The following is a 21,503-nucleotide window of genomic DNA, read 5'->3' on the forward strand; positions in this document are numbered from 1 at the left end:
GAAAAGATGAAAATTCAGTGTTATCATATTTTAAATGGATAAATTGCAAAATTGACTATCCTGGTCACAACAGTAAAGTTTTATGGAAATAACAGTCATGTTTTATGTTTTTTTTAGGCATGAGCAATTAGGAAATTACACTTACTGCTCAGGAACAAAAATCATGTTACATAGTGTAATCTATTCAAAGATGAAAACAGTCCTTCGAAAGCACTGTAGATTCTTTCTGGATATAGGGTCTAAGAAATGTGAGAGGAAATGTGAACTGTGTAGGAAAGGGATAATATAATATACTGTATACTTATTTTATTTTATTTCTTTTATTTCTCCTATAGATCATCCAGAATACCAGAATGACATAAAGTACCTTAGACTGAATGTTGAGATTTCTACTTCACCAGCATGGAATGGCTAATGCAGAGGGTGGAAAAAGAGCTGCATATTGACCAAAGACAACTTGCTGCTGGAGAGGGGACTCATGTTATTGCCTTTGTGCCCCTAAAGTGGCTGGTGAGCCTAAAGGAAAGAAGGTCACTTCCCAAGCAATGCCCACGTCCAGAAGGGTTGAGTGACATTGAGGTGCAGACTTTTTTACAACGTTCTTTGCAGAAATTGCCTGTTGGTTGGGTGAGAGTAGAAATCCATGGCCTGAGGAAAAAGAGACTGAACTACACATTGATTTGGGATCAAGCTGAGCAGGATGATTCAGAGTTACTAGTTAGCTTTATGCAGAATGTTGCCTTGCAGAACTATAAAAACTTATGGCTCAAGGCCCACAGAGCTTATGTACAGTCATACAGTGGTATCCAGGAAACTTGCAAAGTGCAAGCCTTGAGTGCAATAAAACTGGCTCTTCAAAAGGTTTTTGGCTGTTCATTCATTCAAGTGGATAAATCTGCACAGTGCCTCTCCCCTGCCAAAGAGCATATTCTTATTGCAGGTGGTATCCCCTCATGCTCTAATATTCTCCCTGTGGAAGCAATGCTAGAATCAACAGATATGCTGTACATTATCCAGCCTTACCAACCCTATTCGTTGTATGATGTAGTCACATTTAGCCCTGCTAAACTTTCTAACAGTCATGCCAAAGTGCTCTTTATTCTCTTCAGTGTTCTGCAGGCCATAAAGGCTTGCCATCAAGAAGGTTTGGCCTGTGGAGCCTTGTCCCTTCATAGTGTTGTCATTGATGAGAAACTATGCAGCCAGCTTAGACTTAATTTAAGTGACTATGAGAAAATGGAGGTGGAGAAAACAAAAACTCGAAAAAAGCACCGTGAAAGAACTAGCAGTTTTCCTGAAAAAACAAGCCTGGAAGGATCATCTGTCTGTCAAGAAGAACTGAGGGGGTTAGTATTGGGTTGGGTGCATGGACAAGTATCTAATTTTGATTATCTTATGAAACTTAACAACTTAGCTGGGCGTCGAGAGGGAGATCCAAATTACCACCCAGTGTTACCTTGGGTAGTAGATTTTACTACTAAAAATGGCAAATTCAGGAACCTCAAAAAATCTAAATTCCGTCTCAACAAAGGAGACAAACAGCTGGAGTTTACCTATGAAATGACCAAGCAAGCTTTTGTAGCTGGTGGGACAAGTGCTGAGCAGCTGCATGTCCCTCACCACATTTCAGATGTTCTCTCTGATATCACTTACTATGTGTACAAAGCCAGAAGAACTCCGAAGGCTGTGTTGTGCTGCCATGTACGATCCCAGTGGGAACCAAATGAATATCCTTCTAGTATGGAGAGGATGCAAGCCTGGACCCCTGATGAGTGTATCCCTGAATTTTATACAGACCCTACCATCTTTAGATCTATTCACCCAGACATGCCTGACCTTGAGATTCCATCTTGGTGCAGCTCTTATGAGGAGTTCATTGATGTTCATCGCCAGCTGTTGGAAAGCAGGGAGGTCTCCCAGGATCTGCACCACTGGATTGATCTCACCTTTGGATACAAGCTAGCTGGAAAGGATGCTGTCAAGGAAAAAAATGTTTGTTTACACTTAGTTGATAATCATACTAACCTGACTAGCTATGGGGTGGTACAGCTGTTTGATCAACCACACCCTGAGCGCTTATTAGAATCTGCATATATTCCTTCTGAAGCACTTATCACAAAGTCTGTCATTAAGACCACAAGAGAGATGACAGTATGGGATGATACTCAGAATCAGGTGGCTGAAGGAATAAATGGGTTGGTCTTAGAGGCAACAGGTAGCTGGTCGGTTGACAAAACTACTACTGAAGATGATGAGTTGGAGCAAGGCATGGAAGCTCTGGATTCCATTCCTTCAGCTGGAAGAGTTTTGGATCAGCTTTCTATACTGGCCTCTTCCCAGGCAGAAAATAGAATCCTAGCCTCCCGATTCAACAGAAAGAACAAGACTGCCATTTTAGACCAGGCTGATGGGGATGAGAGAAAATTTGTACTTCCCGAGACTTATAATCCCCTCCGAGCCCTGGAAGAGTTGGAGAAATTGGATAATTTTTTAGTAAAAAGTTTAAATAGTGAAATACAATCAATAAAACAGGCTCAAGAAGTGCCCGAGGTCAGCCTCTTGGATTTCTTTCAGAGAGATATGCAAGCACTTGGAGTCATGATTGCTGAACTTGTGTTTGCTCCTAGGGTTCGTACTTTGAGGACTGCAGATTCCTTATTGGACCGTTTCCTTACCGTGCGGAAGCTCTGTAGGTATCACACTAAGGAGATCCCGGTCCCTCTGCAGTACCTACTTGAAAAATTGCTACAGCTTCATACACCAGAGAATATGTTACTTAAAAACATGAAAACTAACTGCTCTGTCACACTGTTCCAATACAAACTGATTTCCAAAGGTTTACCTCCACCTTGCCCTTCTCAGCTTCTAAGTCCATTTTGTTCCATTATTCCTTTCCCTCCTTATTTTATATCTCTGCACACATTTATTTTAACCTATCAGTCAAGGAGAGCAGAAGATGAGTCTCAAGGTCGTGAACTTGTCTTCCAGCTGTGGCAGCAGTTGGAGGGGATACTGAACAAAATTACACCTGAAGGTTTGGAGATCCTCTTGCCTTTCATCTTGTCTTTGATGTCAGAGGAGAACACTGCTGTCTATGCAGCTTGGTATCTCTTTGAGCCAATAGCTAAAGCCTTAGGTCCAAAGAATGCCAATAAGTACCTTCTGAAGCCTCTGATTGGTGCATATGAGAATCCTTCCCATCTCCATGGCCGATTCTACCTCTATACAGACTGCTTTGTGGCACAATTAATTGTCCGACTGGGGCTCCAAGCATTTCTGGCTCATTTGCTCACTCATGTCCTTCAGATTCTTGTTGGTGTTGAGAACTCCAAGGAAGAAAGCAAAACCTTTGGAGGAACTGCAGAAGATGAGGAAAGTGGAGGTGGAACCCCTGTGTCCTGTTCTTTTGGTGAAGAAAGAAAAAATGATGATGAACATAGCCCTTCTGAGCTAGAGCTACTGGACTATACATCAGGAGTCAGCTTTCATGATCATGTCTATGTGACAGAAAGTGAGGATTTCCAGAATGGTCTTTATGTGAGTGAATCCCTGGAGCCCCATGAACAGGAGGCTTTAAGCATAGGAAGACTGAGTAACAAGAGCAGCTCTAGTGAGGTATCGCTGGGTGAGGACAAGCCCACAGATGGTGATTCTCTTAAGGAGAAGAGTAGCTTAAAGTCTGTGGACAGTAGTCAGGACCTGAAGCAGAGTGAGGAATCTGAGGAAGAGGAATGTGATGCTACCATAGAACTCCAAGAGCTTGTCCTTCCTGTAAGCAATGATATTTCCATGGATGCTGTTTTGCCCAATGAAAATACAGAACAAGAGGAGGAAGAGCATGAATTGAATGACCAATCTGAGGAAAAAGAGCAGAAGATCCTCCTGGGTAAGAACCTCTGGGTTGTTCTATATTGATACTGTGTACTTAGTAAGCATGCTAAATATTCATGTGGATCTGACCTTTGGTAAGGGTGAGTATAATTATAGTGATCACAAGCAGAGTTAACTTGGCTTCATAAATGCTCTGAGGGTGTCTCAGAATTTATACAGTATTTAGAACTTAGACTTTTCTATTTGGTCTTTCGATAAGCCTTTTTCTGAGCATTACCCTTGGAGACAAAGCACTAAAGAACCTCAGTAGAGCCCCGACTGAAACGTATGGAGGCGATTTTTGAAGGGTTAGGTGACATTTCCATATATTGTATAAATCTGCAAACACATGTAAGTAGTGGTTTTAGTAAAGCTGCTGTTTACACATATGTGGTGTGAGCAGACTTTTCAGGTATACATGTATTCCATATTTTACAATGGCCTTTATATCTGCTTCGATTCACCTGTAACTGTGAGCGAAAGCTTGAGCCAGCAGTCATGTTTACCTCTCTGGCAAAGCCAATACTTGACACTTTAAGCTGGGTTTTGTTTTGGAATATGGCTCCTTCATTAATTCTCTATAAATATGCAGGTTTCCAAAATTTGCCATTTACACATGAAATTAGCAAAGTTATCGTGGGCCTGATTTTATATCAGGGTGCCTATGTGAGAAGTCCAGAAAAGGTGCTTATTTAAGCAACATATGCATCTATGTGCATTATAGGCATGCAGAACTAAACCCAGCAGCACACAGATATCAGTGTACATTTACACATGCCCAGAAATGTCAAATGTGTGCATGAATTTTATAAAATATGAGTATATCACAGTTGCACCACTGCTCTGCCCAAACTACATCCCTCAGATTTGTCTGTGTGTGATCTGCATAGATGTTATGTTCTTATGTTATGAGGCACCACATTTGTATATATGTAAAGTATATTACAGGGCGATTTCATAATAGGCATATTCTGTGTGAAAAAGCCTTTACATGTGGATAAACCTTAGTAAAATTACTCCCAATGTGGCTATGTAATGACATATACTTGTGCAAAGTGATGCCATTTTTTTCTCTGTTTTTTCTTTTGTAAAATGACTTTTGATGTGTGTTGCACCAAGTACACATACTTTAAAAATTTTGAAAAATAATTACAAAGAAAAATCGTGTTTACAATATGGTAAAAATATACCAACTAAACTAACTATAAGTAAAAAAACCAAAACAAGTCCAATACACCACATTACGGCAAGCCAACCTTAGAGTAAGGATGAAACGGTATGTTATAATCTCCTTCTAATATCCATCAAAAAGAAGATATTAAACCCAGCAATAAATTACTATTTATTCCAGTTACTTGTTCAAGAAGTAGGCTTCCAGTTGAGAAGGATCATTAAAGACATGCTTAGCTACTTGATAGGGTATGAAACTTTTACATGGAAAACACAGAGAAAAAAAAGTTGCACCAATAGTAAGAAATTCCCTCCTCAGCTGAGGTGTTTTAGACACATCAGGAAATATGTAATCTTTAGGCCATGATAAATTACATCTTTCTTGGATAAATAGGCTTTTAAAACTGATAATTTTTTTTTCTGACCTATAATACGTACTTTTAAAAAATGGCATTATGCTTATTTTATAAAAGGCTCTGTCATAAGTGAGCATGGCAATAGCACCCCCCCAAAAAAAAATGTTGAACATCCCAATGCTGAATTGGTTCATTCCTCCCACTGCCAATGTCATTTCCTTACCCTTTGCTTCCCTATATACAAAGTAATTAGGCAAATTATACCTATTCTGTTTGGAGCCTAGAGTATTGGTGTTCTGATGTAGATGCCCTATAGAACTTTAGGCTGTACATGTTCAGCTGTTATGCCAAATATTTTTATGATAAGGTTGCTTAAATAAATGGACACCAAAGCAAACATTCTACCACCTTCACATGTTTTGTACATTTCACCCAAGCTAGCTCAGACCTGTGGGATACAGTCTTCTCACTAGCATATGGAAGTAGAACAGACTGAAGCAGAGTGACTCATCTTTCGGTGCTGCCATCTGGCTATTCTGTCTTCAAATAGGAGAAAGACAAGGCTGACATACTCAATCAATCAAAATGGGTCTTTATTTAAATTGTACAAATGTTAAGAGAGTCCCAACAAGGATCCCTGTATTGGCGCAACTGGATAACACCTTCTTCAGGGGACACTGGATTGCATTGTACTTTCCAAACGTGCTATAGTAAAATCGCTAGGCGGTCCATGCTGAACGCTGCAAAAACAGGGATCCTTGTTGGGACTCTCTTAACATTTGTACATTTTTAAATAAAGACCCATTTTGGTTGATTGAGACGTCCACCTGTCTTTCTCCTGTTTGTGTATCCTTATCCCAAGACAAGGGGTTCTTCTTTTTGTGCCTGCTTGATTATTCTGTCTTCAAGACATGGATCGTTTCACCCATTTTGCAAGCATAAAATTACAATTTTACATAAGAACATAAGAACATAAGAACTGCCATCTCCGGATCAGACCTTCGGTCCATCAAGTCCGGCGATCCGCACACGCGGAGGCCCTGCCAGGTGTACACCTGGCTTAATTTATAGTCCACCATATCCTTATATGCCTCTCTTAGGGAGATATGCATCTAGTTTGCTCTTGAAGCCTAGGACGGTCGATTCCGCAATAATCTCCTCTGGGAGGGCATTCCAGGTGTCAACCACTCTCTGAGTGAAACAGAACTTCCTGACATTAGTCCTGAACCTGTCCCCCCTTAGCTTCAGTACATGTCCTCTAGTCTGTGTCAAATTGGACAATGTAAATAATCTTCTCTGCTCTATTTTGTCGATTCCTTTCAGTATTTTGAAGGTCTCGATCATATCACCACGCAGTCTCCTTTTCTCAAGGGAGAACAATCCTAGTGTTATAAGTCTGTCCTCGTATTCCAGTTTCTCCATACCCTTCACCAGTTTTGTTGCTCGTCTCTGCACCCTCTCCAGCAGTTTTATATCCTTCTTTAGGTAGGGAGACCAATGTTGGACGCAGTATTCCAAGTGCGGTCTGACCATTGCCCTATAAAGCGGCATTATAACTTTCTCCGATCTACTCGAGATTCCTTTCTTTATCATGCCCAACATTCTATTTGCCTTCTTTGCTGCTGCCGCGCATTGTGCCGACGGCTTCAGGCTCCTATCTATCAGTACACCCAGGTCCTTTTCTTGTTCACTCTTCCCCAGAGTTGCACCTGACATTGTATACTCGTATTCCTTATTCTTATTGCCTAAATGCATTACCTTGCATTTCTCCACATTGAACTTCATCTGCCATTTCTCCGCCCATGTTTCTAACCGACACAAATCTCTCTGGAGTTTCTCTCTATCCTCCTGCGATCTGATTGCCCGGCATAGTTTTGTATCGTCTGCAAACTTGATGATCTCACTGGATGTTCCTTCCTCCAGGTCATTTATATAAATATTAAAAAGGATCGGTCCAAGTACCGAGCCCTAGCCACTAGTCACTTTCTCCCAGTCGGAGAACTTCCCATTTATGCCCACTCTCTGCTTTCGGTTTTCCAGCCATTTGCCTATCCATCTTTGTATATCCCCCTCTATGCCATGGCTTTGTAGTTTCCTGAGAAGTCTTTCGTGTGGAACTTTGTCGAACGCTTTCTGGAAGTCCAAGTATATTATGTCCACCGGCTTCCCACTATCAATTTGCTCGTTCACGGTCTCAAAAAATTGGAGTAAATTCGTCAAACATGATTTCCCTTTCCTGAATCCATGTTGACTGGGTTTCATCAAGTCGTGTGCGTCCAAGTGCCGGACTATGCTATCCTTGATCAGTGCTTCAACCATCTTGCCGGGGACAGACGTAAGACTCACAGGTCTATAGTTGCCTGGTTCCCCTCTCGATCCTTTTTTGAAAATTGGGGTGACGTTCGCTATCCTCCAGTCGTCCGGTATCTGTCCAGTTCTGATTGTCAGGTTTGCAAGTTTTTGCAATAACTCTCCGATTTCAACCTTCAATTCCTTTAAGACTCTCGGGTGAATTCCATCCGGTCCAGGGGATTTGTCACTTTTAAGTTTGTCGATCTGATAGTATATCTGGTCTAAGTCCACTTCAACTGTGGTGAGGCTGTCTTCTATTTCTCCTGCAAACACTTTCTCCGCTTCAGGTATTGTTGAGGTGTCCTCCTTCGTAAAGACGGACGCAAAGAAGGAATTTAGTTTGTCTGCGATTTGTTTATCTTCCTTGATGTACCCTTTTCTTCCCTGGTCGTCCAGGGGTCCCACTGCCTCTTTTGCAGGTTTTTTCCCTTTCACGTATCTAAAGAAGGGCTTGAAGTTTTTGGCCTCCTGGGCTATTTTTTCCTCATATTCCTGTTTTGCATCCCTCACCGCCTTGTGACATTTCTTCTGATCATCTTTATGTTTGTTCCAGGCTTCGGTTGTCTTTATGCATTTCCATTTTTTGAAGGAGTCCTTCTTTTCTTTTATGGCTTCCTTCACCTGTATGGTAAGCCATGCCGGTTCTCTTTTGCTCTTTGTTCTCCGATCTTTGGATCCAAAGTTGAGGTATTTTCTTTTTTTCACAAAGATTAAATGTTGGAATCCCAGTCTACAATGTGTATCTGTTCGCTAAACTGAAGAACTTGTTTCTAAATGTAAACATTTTTCTTGAATTTTCTTTGTGTTATTTTTAAAATAGTCTTTTTCTATGTCTCATTATGTTATGATATTGCTACAGCCCCAAAAAAGTCTAAGGCTTTTTAACCATGCTATGGCATCAAGAAATTTCTGTTGATGGGAATTAAAATGTACCTTGCCATTATGATTATGCACATTTCTCTTAAGTTTACATCATGTAAAAGTAAATTTTGGGTTAAAAATTAGAAGCCAATACACAAAAGAACTTGTGTGATTGGTAACAGTGCTGATTATGTAAGCTTTTTTTTCTTTAAAACACAGCACTTAAAACAGAGAATATTGGACACACAAATTGTTACATGGCCAAAGTTATCTATCCAGAAACAAGGTATGATTTGAGGTATTCTGGGAGCAGTGTCACTTAACTAATAACTTAATTTTTAAACGGTGATATTCAACTGCTAAATATACAGTATATTATTACCATGGTATAAATTCCACCCGAGCTCCCCCTGATGTATGGGAGAGGGAAAGTTTGCATGGTTAACAAGGCGTACTTAACTGTTATATATAGAAATATAGACATACGATGACAGATAAAGGCCAAATGGCCCATCCAGTCTGCCCATCTGTAGCATCCACTATCTTCTCCTCTCCCTAAGAGATTCCACGTGTCTGTCCCACGCTTTCTTGAATTCATACACAGTGTTTGTCTCCACCACCTCTACCGGGAGAGCATCTACCCCCTTTCTGTAAAAAAGTATTTCCTTAGATGTCTTGGATGCGCCGAGGACATGCGTTCACGTGGCACAACAGCGACATTGTCCCCCGAAGAAGGCTATCTACTAGCTGAAACGCTCTAAATCTAGTGAGAGCGTCGGGCAGTTCATGGTTCCCCAACGTTGGTTCTGGCTGGAAAGCCATCAAGATAAGTGTTGTTGCTCTTCTATAAAGTACATATTTAGACAAATATATAATTGATGAAGTTAAATAATCAAAAAATTGCACTCTCCAGTTAGTCAGTTTTTTAACTAATTTATCATTAATTAAATATTTAATAAATTAATAAATAATCAAATTTGAGGTTAGGAAGGAGGTTTTGAAATAAATGATTACATCACATGCATTCAGAATGAGGACTTGAAATAACATCCAAGTTATAAGAGGTCTCTACTGAGAATTATGCATATTTATGAAACTTCAACCTCATAGATTTTGTGGACGAGTCCTATTTTTAAATTAGGGTATTGTTTACATGTTTAGAACAAGTGGATTAATAAAAATTTAACCATTTATAAATTAAGACACTTTATGTGTGAAATAAAAATTGTTGAATGAAGGTATTACAAGTTATCCTTTAGACCCCCTATTTGGCTGGTTTGTACCCAAAGACTTACTGGCATGAACAAAGGTGAACCACTTAACGGGATTCAAGACTAAGACTCAGCCATCTAAATCTTCTCAGAAGAGGCAGAAATTGCAAAAGCCTCAGAAACCTCAGACTTCTGCTCCTTGGAAACCAGCTCGGTCTTTTTGACATGTTTCTAGAGAGCATAGTCAGAATACCCCCATCTCAACCACCTCCCCAACCTATCGGAGGTTGACCTCTCATATATCATCAATATTTGACTCTCATTACCACAGACACCTGGGTCCTCAAAGTCATTCAGGAGGGCTACTCTATTCATTTCATCAACATTCCTCCAAACAACTCTCCAAGAGAGATCTCTTTCACATCTCAACAGTTGTCCGTTCTTCAGGAAATTGAAGCTCTGCTTCAACTAAGTGCTATAGAAGTACTACTCCCTTCTCAGAAAAATTAGGGGTTCAGGTATTTCCTAATTCCAAAGAAGACAGGATGTCTTCAAACCATTTTTGACCTCCAAGCCTTCAATAATATTTAGTCAAAAGAAAAGTTTTGCATGTTATCCCTGGGAACCCTATACCCACTTCTAGAATGAAATGATTGGCTGTGCTCTCTAGACCTCAAAGAGGCCTATATGCACATATCCATACACCCCAAACAGAGAAAGTTTCTTCATTTTCGTGAGAATCATCAGCATTCCCAATACAAAATTCTGCCATTTGGCCTTGCTTCATCTCCCAAGAGTATTCACAAAGTGCCTGGTGGTGGCAGCAGCAACCCTCCGTACCCACGGGTTTCAAGTATTTCTGCATCTGGACGATTGGTTGATAAAAGCTGCATCACCTCAGCAAGTGCATTCAGCAACTCAAGTGACCATAGCTTTTTTCCAACTTCTAGGATTTGAAGTCAACTTTCCAGTCTCATCTACAACTCTCTCAAGTGTTGGAGTTCATAGGAGCCATGCTCAACACCAATCTTCTACAGGCTTTCCTACCCCAACAAAGACAAAACACCTTGCTTCGCTTTTGTAATAATATGTGCACTTTGCAAAACATCTCAGCAAGACAAATAATGCGTCTCATGGATCTCATGGCATCCAAAGTTCATGTAACTCCCTTCGCTCAACTTCATCTCAGATCAGCTCTGAGGCCCTAGCATCTTGGAAGTCTCAGGCCACAGATTCCTTATCCTAACAGATCAGTCACCTCGCCTCTTTGTCAGTCTCTCCAGTGATGGTTGAATCTGACAAATCTTTCCAGAAGCTTGCTGTTTCACATTCCTCCACATCACAACATGCTCACGATGGATGCATCCATGTATGCTTGGGGAGCTCACCTAGACAGTTTCAGGACTCAGGGTAGTCTGCTTGAGAGAAGACATTCCACATCAACCTGCTAGAGTTGCAGGCAATTCACAATGCTCTGAAAACATTTCATGATCATCTCTCCAATCAGGTCCTTGTTTGCACAGACAATCAAGTAGCCATGTATAACAAGCCATCAACAAGCAGGGTGGAACAGGCTCTCTTCCTCTGTGTCAAGAAACTGAGCACATTTGGAAATGGGCAATTCCTCAAAACATATTTCTCAAAGGAAACAGAATGCTCTAGTCGACAAGCTCAGCAGATTTCTTCGGCCCCACTAGTGGACTCTCAACTACAAAGTCTTACGCCACATCTTCTCACTATGGGGGACGCCTCAGATAGACCTGTTTGTGTCTCTCCCACAACCACAAGTTGCCTCAATTCTGCTCCAGACAGTACTCTCCTCATCGTCTGGAGGTGGATGCGTTTCTTCTGGGTTAGTCACACAAGTTTCTGTATGCGTTTCTGCCAATCCCTTTAGTTCTGAAGACGTTAATCAAACTGAAACAAGAGTCGACCACCATGATCCTAATAGCTCCTTGGTGGCCCAGACAGCCTTGGTTTTCCCTTTTATATCAACTGAATGTCAAGGATCCAATGCCATTGCAGATATTTCCATCTCTGCTCACTCAGAATCAAAGATTTTTGTTACATCCCAGTCTACAGTCTCTGCACCTAACAGCTTGGTACCTCTCGACCTAACTTCAGCAGATTTCAGTCTTTCTGAACCAGTACAAGCCATTATTGTTGCTTCTAGAAAACCTTCTACTTAGCATTGCTATCGACTCAAGTGGACACACTTCACATTGTGGTGTAATTTCCATCACCTGGATCCCTCCACATCTTTTATTCCTTCCATATTGGAATTCATATTCCATATTGGAATTGGAATTCCATATTCTCCATTTATCCAACTCTGGACTTAAGACCACTTTGGTCAGAGTTCACCTATTAGTGCTTACCATGCTCCTTTCAACAGTAAACCTCTGGCTACTTATTTGCTTGTTTCCCAGTGTATGAAAGGTCTCTTGAACTTGAAACCTCCACTAAACCCACCTTAAGTTGTCTGGGACCTCAACATGGTTCTCGCCAGTCTGATGATGCTGCCATTTGAACCACTGGCATCTGCTCATCTTAAAAGTTTCTAACTTGGAAAGTGGTAGTCTTTATCTCTGTCACTTCTGTTCATCGAGTGAATGAACTTCAAGCACTTGTTTGTGACCCAACTTTTACAGTGTTTCATCATGACAAGGTGGTTGTTGGAACTCATCCTAAATTCCTACCCAAGGTAGTCATGGAATTTCATCTGAATCCATCCATTGTGTTTCCTGTCTTCTTTTCAAAGCTTCATTCTCACCCTGGAGAAACTGCTCTTCATACATTGAACTGTAAACTTGCCTTACTATTTACAAAGAACTAAGCCACACAGGATTCCACCTCAACTGTTCATCTCTTTTATTCCTAACAGGTTGAGCCTGCTATAACCAAACTATTTCCACATGGTTAGCAACCTGCATGTCCTTCTGTTATGCTCAGGCTGTGCTGCAGCTCAAGGGATGTGTTACAGCACACAAGGTCCGAGCTATGGCAGTATCAGTGGCTTTTTTTGCATTCCACTCCCATTGAAGATATTTGTAAAGCAGCTACTTGGTCCTCAATTCACACATTTACATCTCATTACTGTCTAGAATCCTATTCCAGATGAGATGATCGTTTTGGCCAAGCAGTTTTACAGAATTAATTTTCTTCCTAATGGCCAACTTTCCCATCATCCCATTCAGTAAGCTAGGGAGTCCCACATGTGAAAATATGCTGCCTGCTTGTCCAAGGATAAAACACAGTTTACTTACCGTAACAGGTGTTATCTGAGGACTACAGACAGATATTCTCACATCCCTCCCACCTCCCCTGGTTGGCTTCTTAGCTTGCTTACGAAACTGAGGAACCACGAGCTGATGCCAGATGGGAAGGCACTTGCGCATATGTGGTGTGGGCAGTCTCGAAGCTTTTTTATCAAGTTTAAAGTGACAGTACACTTTATTACTGTCCGTACTGGGCTCCGTGAATGGCATCACCCCACATGTGAGAATATTTACCTGCTGTCCCCGGATAACACCTGTTATGGTAAGTAACTGTGCTTTCTCTGCCCTCCCTCCCTCATCCCCATGGCACACAGTCACATTGCTCCCTTCACAATCCTCGTGGCACACACTGAGCCATTGGCAAAAGCTCACTCTCGCTCCACCTCCACCTCCTGTTGAAATTGTGTGGCAAGAAGAGAAGGGAATGAATGGCTGCACATCAGGCTCTCTTCCTGTACTGTCCTAGACCTGACTGCTCAAGTACAAGTCTAAGCTGGCACAGAAGGAGAAAGTGGTTCAATGTGTAACCATTCACTTCTCATTTTACCGCACAATTTCAGCACTGTGCAGTTGTGCAGAATTCCCTCAGGAGTTACATAAAATTTGAAACAGTCTATATTAGATATGCAGTTGAATATTGACCTCTGTCTTCAAATGAATTTTTTTTTTTTAAATTCGGACTAGACAACATTGTTTTATATTTTGTAGATGCTTCATTTTAAGTGGGCAGGGAACGAGCATATATACGATATACACAATGTAATGTAAAGAAATCTAAAGATGATATATGATTAGTACCTGCAGGGCAGCAGAAATAGCAAAGAAAGAGAAAAATCAGGGTGGAACCTTTTAGCAGTCATCAGCTTACCTAGCTGTGCAACATCCCATTCTTTGCAAGAATACTATTCAAATTCTACTGCCTACTATTTAAAACCATAAATGGAGACAGCCCAGCCTACCTAAACAACTGCCTAATCCAAACTACCTCAACCAGGCATAGGAGAATCCACAAACCATTCACGCATCCCTCAATCAGAGACGTCAAATGAAAAAAATGGTACGATGGCCTTCTAGCCACACAAGCAGCAAAACTAGACTACCAACTCTCCAATTTACTGATAATGACCCCAGACTGCAAATCATTCAGAAAAGAAATAAAAACTTTGCTATTCAAGAATTTTCAAGTTTAATAAAAATTTGATTTGATCACAAAATCATAATTCAATGCGATTTACAATTAATGATAAAATTGGGGTAAAAAAGAAAAACACATTAATCAAAGCAGACTGTTAAAACAACTTTAGACCAACCAAACACATAAGGTAAAAAATAAAGGATTAAATATAATTTATAAACAAATAAAAAGGGCGAGGTGATGAAACAAGATGGGGAAAAAGATACCTGCTCAATTTTCACCTATCAGCATTACTAGTACTCTAACACACATCCTGAATATATAAAATTTGCATAACTCAGTTAAAAGCGTCCTTAAAAAGCCAGCTTTTCAGGAGACTTTTAAACTTACTAAGTAATTTTTCTTCCCTTATATTGATTGGGAGCGTATTCCAGATTTGAGGGGCCGTGACGGAAAAGATCGTGTCTTTCCTTGAATAAATGAGTCTCAGTGAAGGGACTAAGAGGAGAGATTTCTCTTCTGATCTTAAGGATTTTGTAGGAATATAAGGGATTAGAAGAATCCTGGAAGACAAACTAACACCGCAAGACTCGTCCCAATTCTCTGAAGCACCCGCTCTACTCTTCAATTCCTCTGGAAATGGCCAGATAACTCCTTTTGTAATCCGCCTTGAACCGCAAGGTAATAGCGGAATAGAACTCACCAATGTAATGATTACTCTAGTTACAGGAAGACCATGGTAGAGGATGGGTCAGGGTTGCTGTACATTCTAACAGCCCTCTTCCACTATGTGTATGTTCATATGACTTTTTCTTGGGAGATACTCAAAGGCCTATGACATATAAAGGGTTAAGAACCACTGCAGTAGACACAGGACAGGGTCTTATGGAGAATCATATTACATGGATGATGTTTCAAGATGCTAATTGTTTTTCATGCCCAGCTTGATTTATTGTAGATATTGGTTTTGTCTTAGGCTGATACACTTGTATGTGTCAATATATCATCTCAAACAGGAATTTTCCCAGATAGACTTAAAAGATCCATTATCTGTTTGCATTACAAAAACAAAATCTAACTTAGAAGCCTTGGTAGTATCAGAATATAAGCTTTTCTTCAGTTTTCCTTATCTGGTCACACTAATTGAATAGTTGACTGCTGTGTGGCGTGGACAGGGAATTAATGAGCAAACTTCTTTAGGCATGCCTATCTGTTGAAATCATTCTGCGACTCTCTTTGACAGCCTGACCTTGAGTTTCCTCTTCTGCAGATGGAAAAGAGCAACACCAGACAATGAATGAGTTGGGTTGCTCACAAGTCCACCATTATCCTGGGCAAGCCTTATCTTTGCAAAGGAAATTCAGTTCTGGATGTCTGGCTATGGAGGGAGGAAAGGAGCCCAGGTCTGGCTGGAACTGGGGGAAGGGATTGATAGTGGAGGAGGAGGCACCCAGGCTTGGTTAAGTGGTATGTGGGAGATGGAGAGCTGAGGTCTTATGTGCTAAGATTTGTTTGCTGTGTGGTTTTGTCTCGTCTTGATTTTTATGACAAGTGTGTGTCTTCATAAACATTTTATTTTATTGAGACAGTTGATTCTATATATCATGCCTGTAAAAGCACAAAGCTGCAAATTGCTGAAGGTCACACCATAGTAGTCCAATGATGCATCTTCAGTGGACTTAGATTTGCACAGAATTCCACTTATGAATAAAACATTTCTGTCTTATTTTTTTGTGAGCTTTTTGCTACTGGATGGGTAGTAAGTATAAAAAATAAACTCCTTAAATAACCCCCCCACCCCCCACAATTCTGAGCTGCTTTCATTTGTCCACCTAATGCCTAATGACCCCCAGTGCCTACCTGGACACGTTATTTTTACTTCATAGGGATTCAGTCTCTATGTTGATTCAAACCTCCATCACTGCACCACTTCTCTTCTTAAACTCTCTCCAGGAATGAAAGCTTTTGTTTGAACTAAAACCTTTTAAAGCATTATCTGGATTTAACGTGTAGCAGTTCCTGAACCTGAAACTTGAGGACCTGAGTTTCCTGATATTGACTGACACTCCCAGATTCTTCTGTAAAGGCAACAATCTGGACTGCTGAGAAGTTTAATAATCAGTTTAGAAAGTGTTTCTGTTAATGCTCAGGCTTAGCTGCTAGAGTTATAACTGTTGCTTCCCTTCCCACCCACTCCCAAGTGATACAGACCAAGGATCTGAAGAGAACTTTTCAGTAAATGATGCAATAACAAATTGAGTGGATTGATAACTTCTCTTTTTGCAATACATCTTGTAGAATGAATATTATAATCCTGTTTTGTTTTTCTTTTAGATACTACCTATAAGATGGTGAGGTGGCTGTCAGCTAAGTTAGGGCCCACTGTGACCTCTCGAACTATAGCTCGGAACCTATTGCGCCTACTTACATCCTGCTATGTTGGTAATGTTTCCCCTTTTTTATTTATAAAGAATTATTTTGCAATGTTGTAATGCTATTTTTCTTTTTCCATATCAAGTAAGTACAGTTTGAAAGTTTATGAGCTAAGGAATTGTTTTTTGACCCTCTATGGAATTATTTAAGAGAATGTTTCCAGAAACTGTAGGCAACTTATCTAGTGTTTTATATAGTTTTAAAGAAAAACAGTGGTGCTGATTCACCAAATTTTTATTTATTTGCATTATAATATGATTTCTATTGCAGTGGGTCTAGTGATCCTGAATGCTAGGGTCTTGTATCTGAACAAGCAAATTGCTTGCAGAAAATTCAATCATGTTTTTACTCTACCTCCTTCCCAGGGAGCTGCTCCTGCCCCCTCAGTTTATTTCTGCAAGCAATTTGCTTTGAAGTGTTTTTGATCTGCTCTGAGGTCTTATTATTTTCAGGTATTTTTTCTCAGTGTTCTTTGGAGGCTCAGTGCCTGGAGGTTCTCACTTTGCAGGACCTCTGCCTGGGAGAAGATGCGGACTCGCACAGTGGAAGTCTGTCTGCTAGCAGGATCAACCTCTTGGCGACATATGTGATAGGTTTTGAAAGTTGGAAGAGGACTATTTGCTTGAAAATGAAATTATTGGGTATGGACTCGAGAGATGATAATTTATGATTTGAATATATTAAGGCTTTAGTAAATTTTTTACCTCATCCTAACCCTTATAGTATTGATTGGAAGTGACCTCTGAAGTCATTCCAAAGAAAAGGAGGCTGGCGTCTCTAGAGCCTCGATTTCCAGATGGATTAAGATGGCCATTTCCTCCGTGTATGTGAACTATGCTAAACAGCCACCGATTGCATTGAAAGTGCACTCCACTTGGGTGGAAACTAGGGCTCTTTCGCCTGAGGAGATTTGTAGAGTGGCTACATGATCTACCCTTCATACCGTTACCAGATTCTATAGGATGTAGCAGCCAGGAAAGACGCTGCTTTTATTTCCACTGGTCCATAGGTGTTAGAAGGTTGAAGAACACTGCTCTACATCATCGCTAAAATCCATCCCTTCTTTTCTGAGCATGCTGCCAAGACCTTCGTTGCCTCTTGCCTGATTACTGCAACTCACTTCTCGCAGGTCTCCAGCTAAGCCACATCTCTCCCCTTCAATCTGTTCAGAACGCTTCTGCATGCCTCATATTCCACCAGTCCAAACTCTCAAGAAATGGCAAAAATGTCACCTTAGAAGATTAATAGTCTACTTGTATCCAAATTTCTAAGGTACTGAGTATACTGTGCTTCAGCTCCCCCTTCTCATATTCAATATATTTGTTTCTTTAAGACCTCAGAACCACCACTCCTCCATCCCACACTAGGTGTTTCAACGGGGAGATTCAAGTGGTGAACTCCTCACCGGTCTTCCTTGTTATAATTTAAATTAGTGCATAACCCTTGTAACTCTTATTACTCATTAGTTTGTAATTAATATTACTTATCTTAGTAATGGTGATATGTTAAATTCTCACAATGAGTTAAGCGATAGGACCTGACATGTTTCACCAAAGTTTCGTCAGGAATCCACACTAAAACAAATCACATCATCCGGATTAGTAACCCTCAAATCCATTACTTAAGAGCTGTATCAATAATCTTTTTCTTACCAAAACCGCTGTCATCCAACTTACTGTCCGTTTCTGTTTGTAAGATGGCGGCCACTTCTTAGGGCTCTCATTATATACGCTTCCTGCTAAGAGACCGCCTCCCTGGGTTTGACTGGTCCAAGAAGAACCCGCCTCCTGCCCCCCAGGGCGCATGCTCCCCAATCAACCTGCTGATCTAATTCATTAGCTAAGAAAAGCCCATGAACATAAACAAGTCAGAACACAGAAGCCCACTCGACTTCAGCATTCAACTCTTGCGGTGCAACCGTGTTAAGTCTGTGGATCCATCTCTGTTCCTTCAAATTTAAGTCTCTCTCCATATTCCCACCCACCCTCCCATCTTGTTGTAAGCTGCCAATTACTCTCCTTCTTAATTCAAACACCGTATGTTTAAAGTTGATCATATGGTAAACTATCGGGGCTTGAATGAGGGCTTTATTAATCCGAGATTTGTGCTCGTTCAACTGAGTTTTAATCGAAAGGCTCGTCCTCCCTATATAGATAAGATTGCAGGGACATATGATCGCATAAACGACCCACTTACTATTACAGTCAGTATTGCATCTGGACACGATAGTGGTGTGCTTCCCCAGTACCTCCCATTGTGCACCATCTATAGTTGTCTCACACCACTGGCATTCCCCACATTGTAAATGTTGACTCTTATCAGAAGTGTTAATGTAGTGGAATTTTTTTAAATTTAAAATTTGTCCTATCGTCTTCCCCCTTGTCAGGTCCTAACACTTAACTCATTGTGAGAAATGAACATATCACCATTACTAAGATAAGTAGTATTAATTACAAACTAATGAGTAATAAGAGTTACAAGAGTTATGCACTAATTTAAATTATAACAAGGAAGACCGGTGAGGAGTTCACCACTTGAATCTCCCCGTTGAAACACCTAGTGTGGGACGGAGGAGTGGTGGTTCTGAGGTCTTAAAGAAACAAATATACTGAATATGAGAAGGGGGAGCTGAAGCATAGTATACTCATATTCCACCAGTGACATTATATTCACTTTACCCCTCGCCTGAACTTGCTTCACTGGCTCCCTGTCCATTTCCACATCGAATTCAAACTTCTCTTATTGACCTTCAAGTGTATTCTCTCTGTGACTCCTCAGTATCTCTCTTCCTCTATTACCCCCTATGCTCTGTCTTGGAAACTCTGCTCATCTGATAAGTCTGTAACCTCACATTCTTAATGCATTCTGCGTCATTTTTTCAATCAAGTTCCTTATATTCAACTTGATGTATTTTATCTGTTCTATGTATTATTTCTTTCCCTGCCATGCCGGTATTTTCTGCATTATATTGTAAATGCTTTCTGTCTTTATCTGTTTTTAAGTCCATTATTCTAATTTGTATTTTATCTGCATCCCATGTATTAGCTCACCTTGTTGTGAACCACCTAGAACTTTTTTGGTATGGTAGTATATAAGAATAAAATTATTATTATTTTGAGACTGCATTTAAATCTTAATCCTACCACATATTAGTCCCCTATCCCTGCCATCCCATCAGCCCCCTTCTTACTCCCCACATGAGCAACAGGTATTAGATTCCCCCCTTTTTGTCCTGTGTGTCTGTCGGTTATGATTAGATTATAAGTTTTTGCGAGCAGGGACCATCTATTGTGTGTTTAATGTACAGTGCTGCATGTGCCTGGTAGCGTTATAGAAATAATCAATAGTGGTAGTACATTTTTATTTCCCAGCTGATTTCTGGCTTTTCCTTCACTAATTTGCTTGAAACGATTCTGTTTTATCCCACGTCTGATTTCTGTTATTGATTTTTGCCTGCGCTGGGAGGTGGTTTCATTACTGCTGCCAGTTGTGTCTCGTGCCAGGTAGAACAGAGCAGTCGTCATTGTCCCCTCACCATAGAGAAGGACAAGTCAAATTTTCACAGACTTGGGAGATGAGAGCTATATCCCCTATACATCTTGGGGTGGAATATTTTGCTAAGGGAGGTTCAAAACCTCCAGCAGTGGGTGTAAGAGTAGTGCACCAATTGAGATCCAGCTTAATTAAGCCAAGTGGAAAGTACCTTTCATATGCAGACAGGTTAGAAAGGCTGGAGAAGCAGAGACTCGGAGAAGACATGATAGAGACATACAAGATCGTGAAAGGCATAGAGAAGGTGGAGAGGGACAGATTCTTCAGCCTATGGGGAACCACAAGAACAAGGGGGCACTCGGAGAAATTGAAAGGGGACAGGTTCAGAACCAATGCTAGAAAATTCTTTTTCACTCAGAGGGACCTGAATGTGCTTCCGGAGGATGTGATAGGACAGAGTACATTACGGGGGTTTCAAAGAGGGATTGGATAAATTCATGAAGGACTCGGGGATTGAGGGATACAGATAGGGGTAGAGATAGGACTATGAAGGTTAATAGATAGAAGGGAAAAGGGGAATAAAGGGTTTCGGACAAAGAATCACTTTACAGGTCATGGACCTGATGGGCCACTGCGGGCTGCTGGGCGCGATGGACTTCTGGTCTGACCCAGCGGAGGCAACTTCTTATGTTCTTATGTACCCCACCTTTATGCCATTTGTGTACATTCCTGGGAGGAAAAAATATAAAAGCAAGGTTGGCATGTAAAAGCAAGGTTGGCAGACCGGCCTGTGCTCTCAGCAGGCATGAATATCTTGGAAGAACCAAATAATGCCACATACAGTATCTAGGAGGCCGGCAACATGCTGGAGGGGAGAGTAAAGGGTAGGCTTCAAGCACTGAATATCTTTTTTTTCAGGTCCTTCTAAATAACTCTTTAACTCTTTTGACACTGAATAACAGAACAATAAATATTCAACAAAACCTAATTTTCAACTTGGAGCTCTACAAATGAGTTGAGCCTACTATAATATAGCACCTGCAGTTCACACAGCGCTGCTGAAGAAGACTGATGGGATTTCAAAGCTTCCAGTGCTAAGATCCTCCAAGGGAGGGTGTGACTTAATCACACAGTTATGCATAAATTGTGATCTGTAATTCACAGCTCTATGTTTTAATCATTATATTACAGCCGCATTGTCCAAATAACATTTTTCTCCTCTCCTTGTTATTTTTCACATAGTGATGTTAAATGTTTTGAATAATTTAATGTTTAACGCAAACTTCATATACTGCTTTTCTGACCGTGCCAAACAGAGCAGTTTAAAAAATAAAATAAACTATCA

At 40.7% G+C, this 21,503-nt stretch overlaps 1 protein-coding gene across 6 annotated transcripts in view; it reads left to right on the forward strand.

Annotated features, from left to right (window-relative positions):
• WDR81 (WD repeat domain 81) overlaps positions 1-21,503 on the forward strand; it is a 64,822-nt gene that overhangs the window by 17,493 nt on the left and 25,826 nt on the right. For 4 of the 6 annotated variants that reach the window (XM_033921499.1, XM_033921498.1, XM_033921496.1 and 1 more), the window contains 2 exons: positions 336-3,886; positions 16,568-16,675. In XM_033921499.1, the coding sequence (XP_033777390.1) occupies positions 403-3,886; positions 16,568-16,675 (3,592 nt within the window). In that variant the 5' untranslated portion in view covers positions 336-402. Of the gene's footprint in view, positions 1-335; positions 3,887-16,567; positions 16,676-21,503 lie in introns of those variants that run through there. The other 2 variants (XM_033921501.1, XM_033921500.1) reach the window with 2 other exon arrangements.

This window comes from Geotrypetes seraphini, chromosome 15, assembly GCF_902459505.1.
Source record: "Geotrypetes seraphini chromosome 15, aGeoSer1.1, whole genome shotgun sequence".
Lineage (NCBI taxonomy): Eukaryota > Metazoa > Chordata > Amphibia > Gymnophiona > Dermophiidae > Geotrypetes > Geotrypetes seraphini.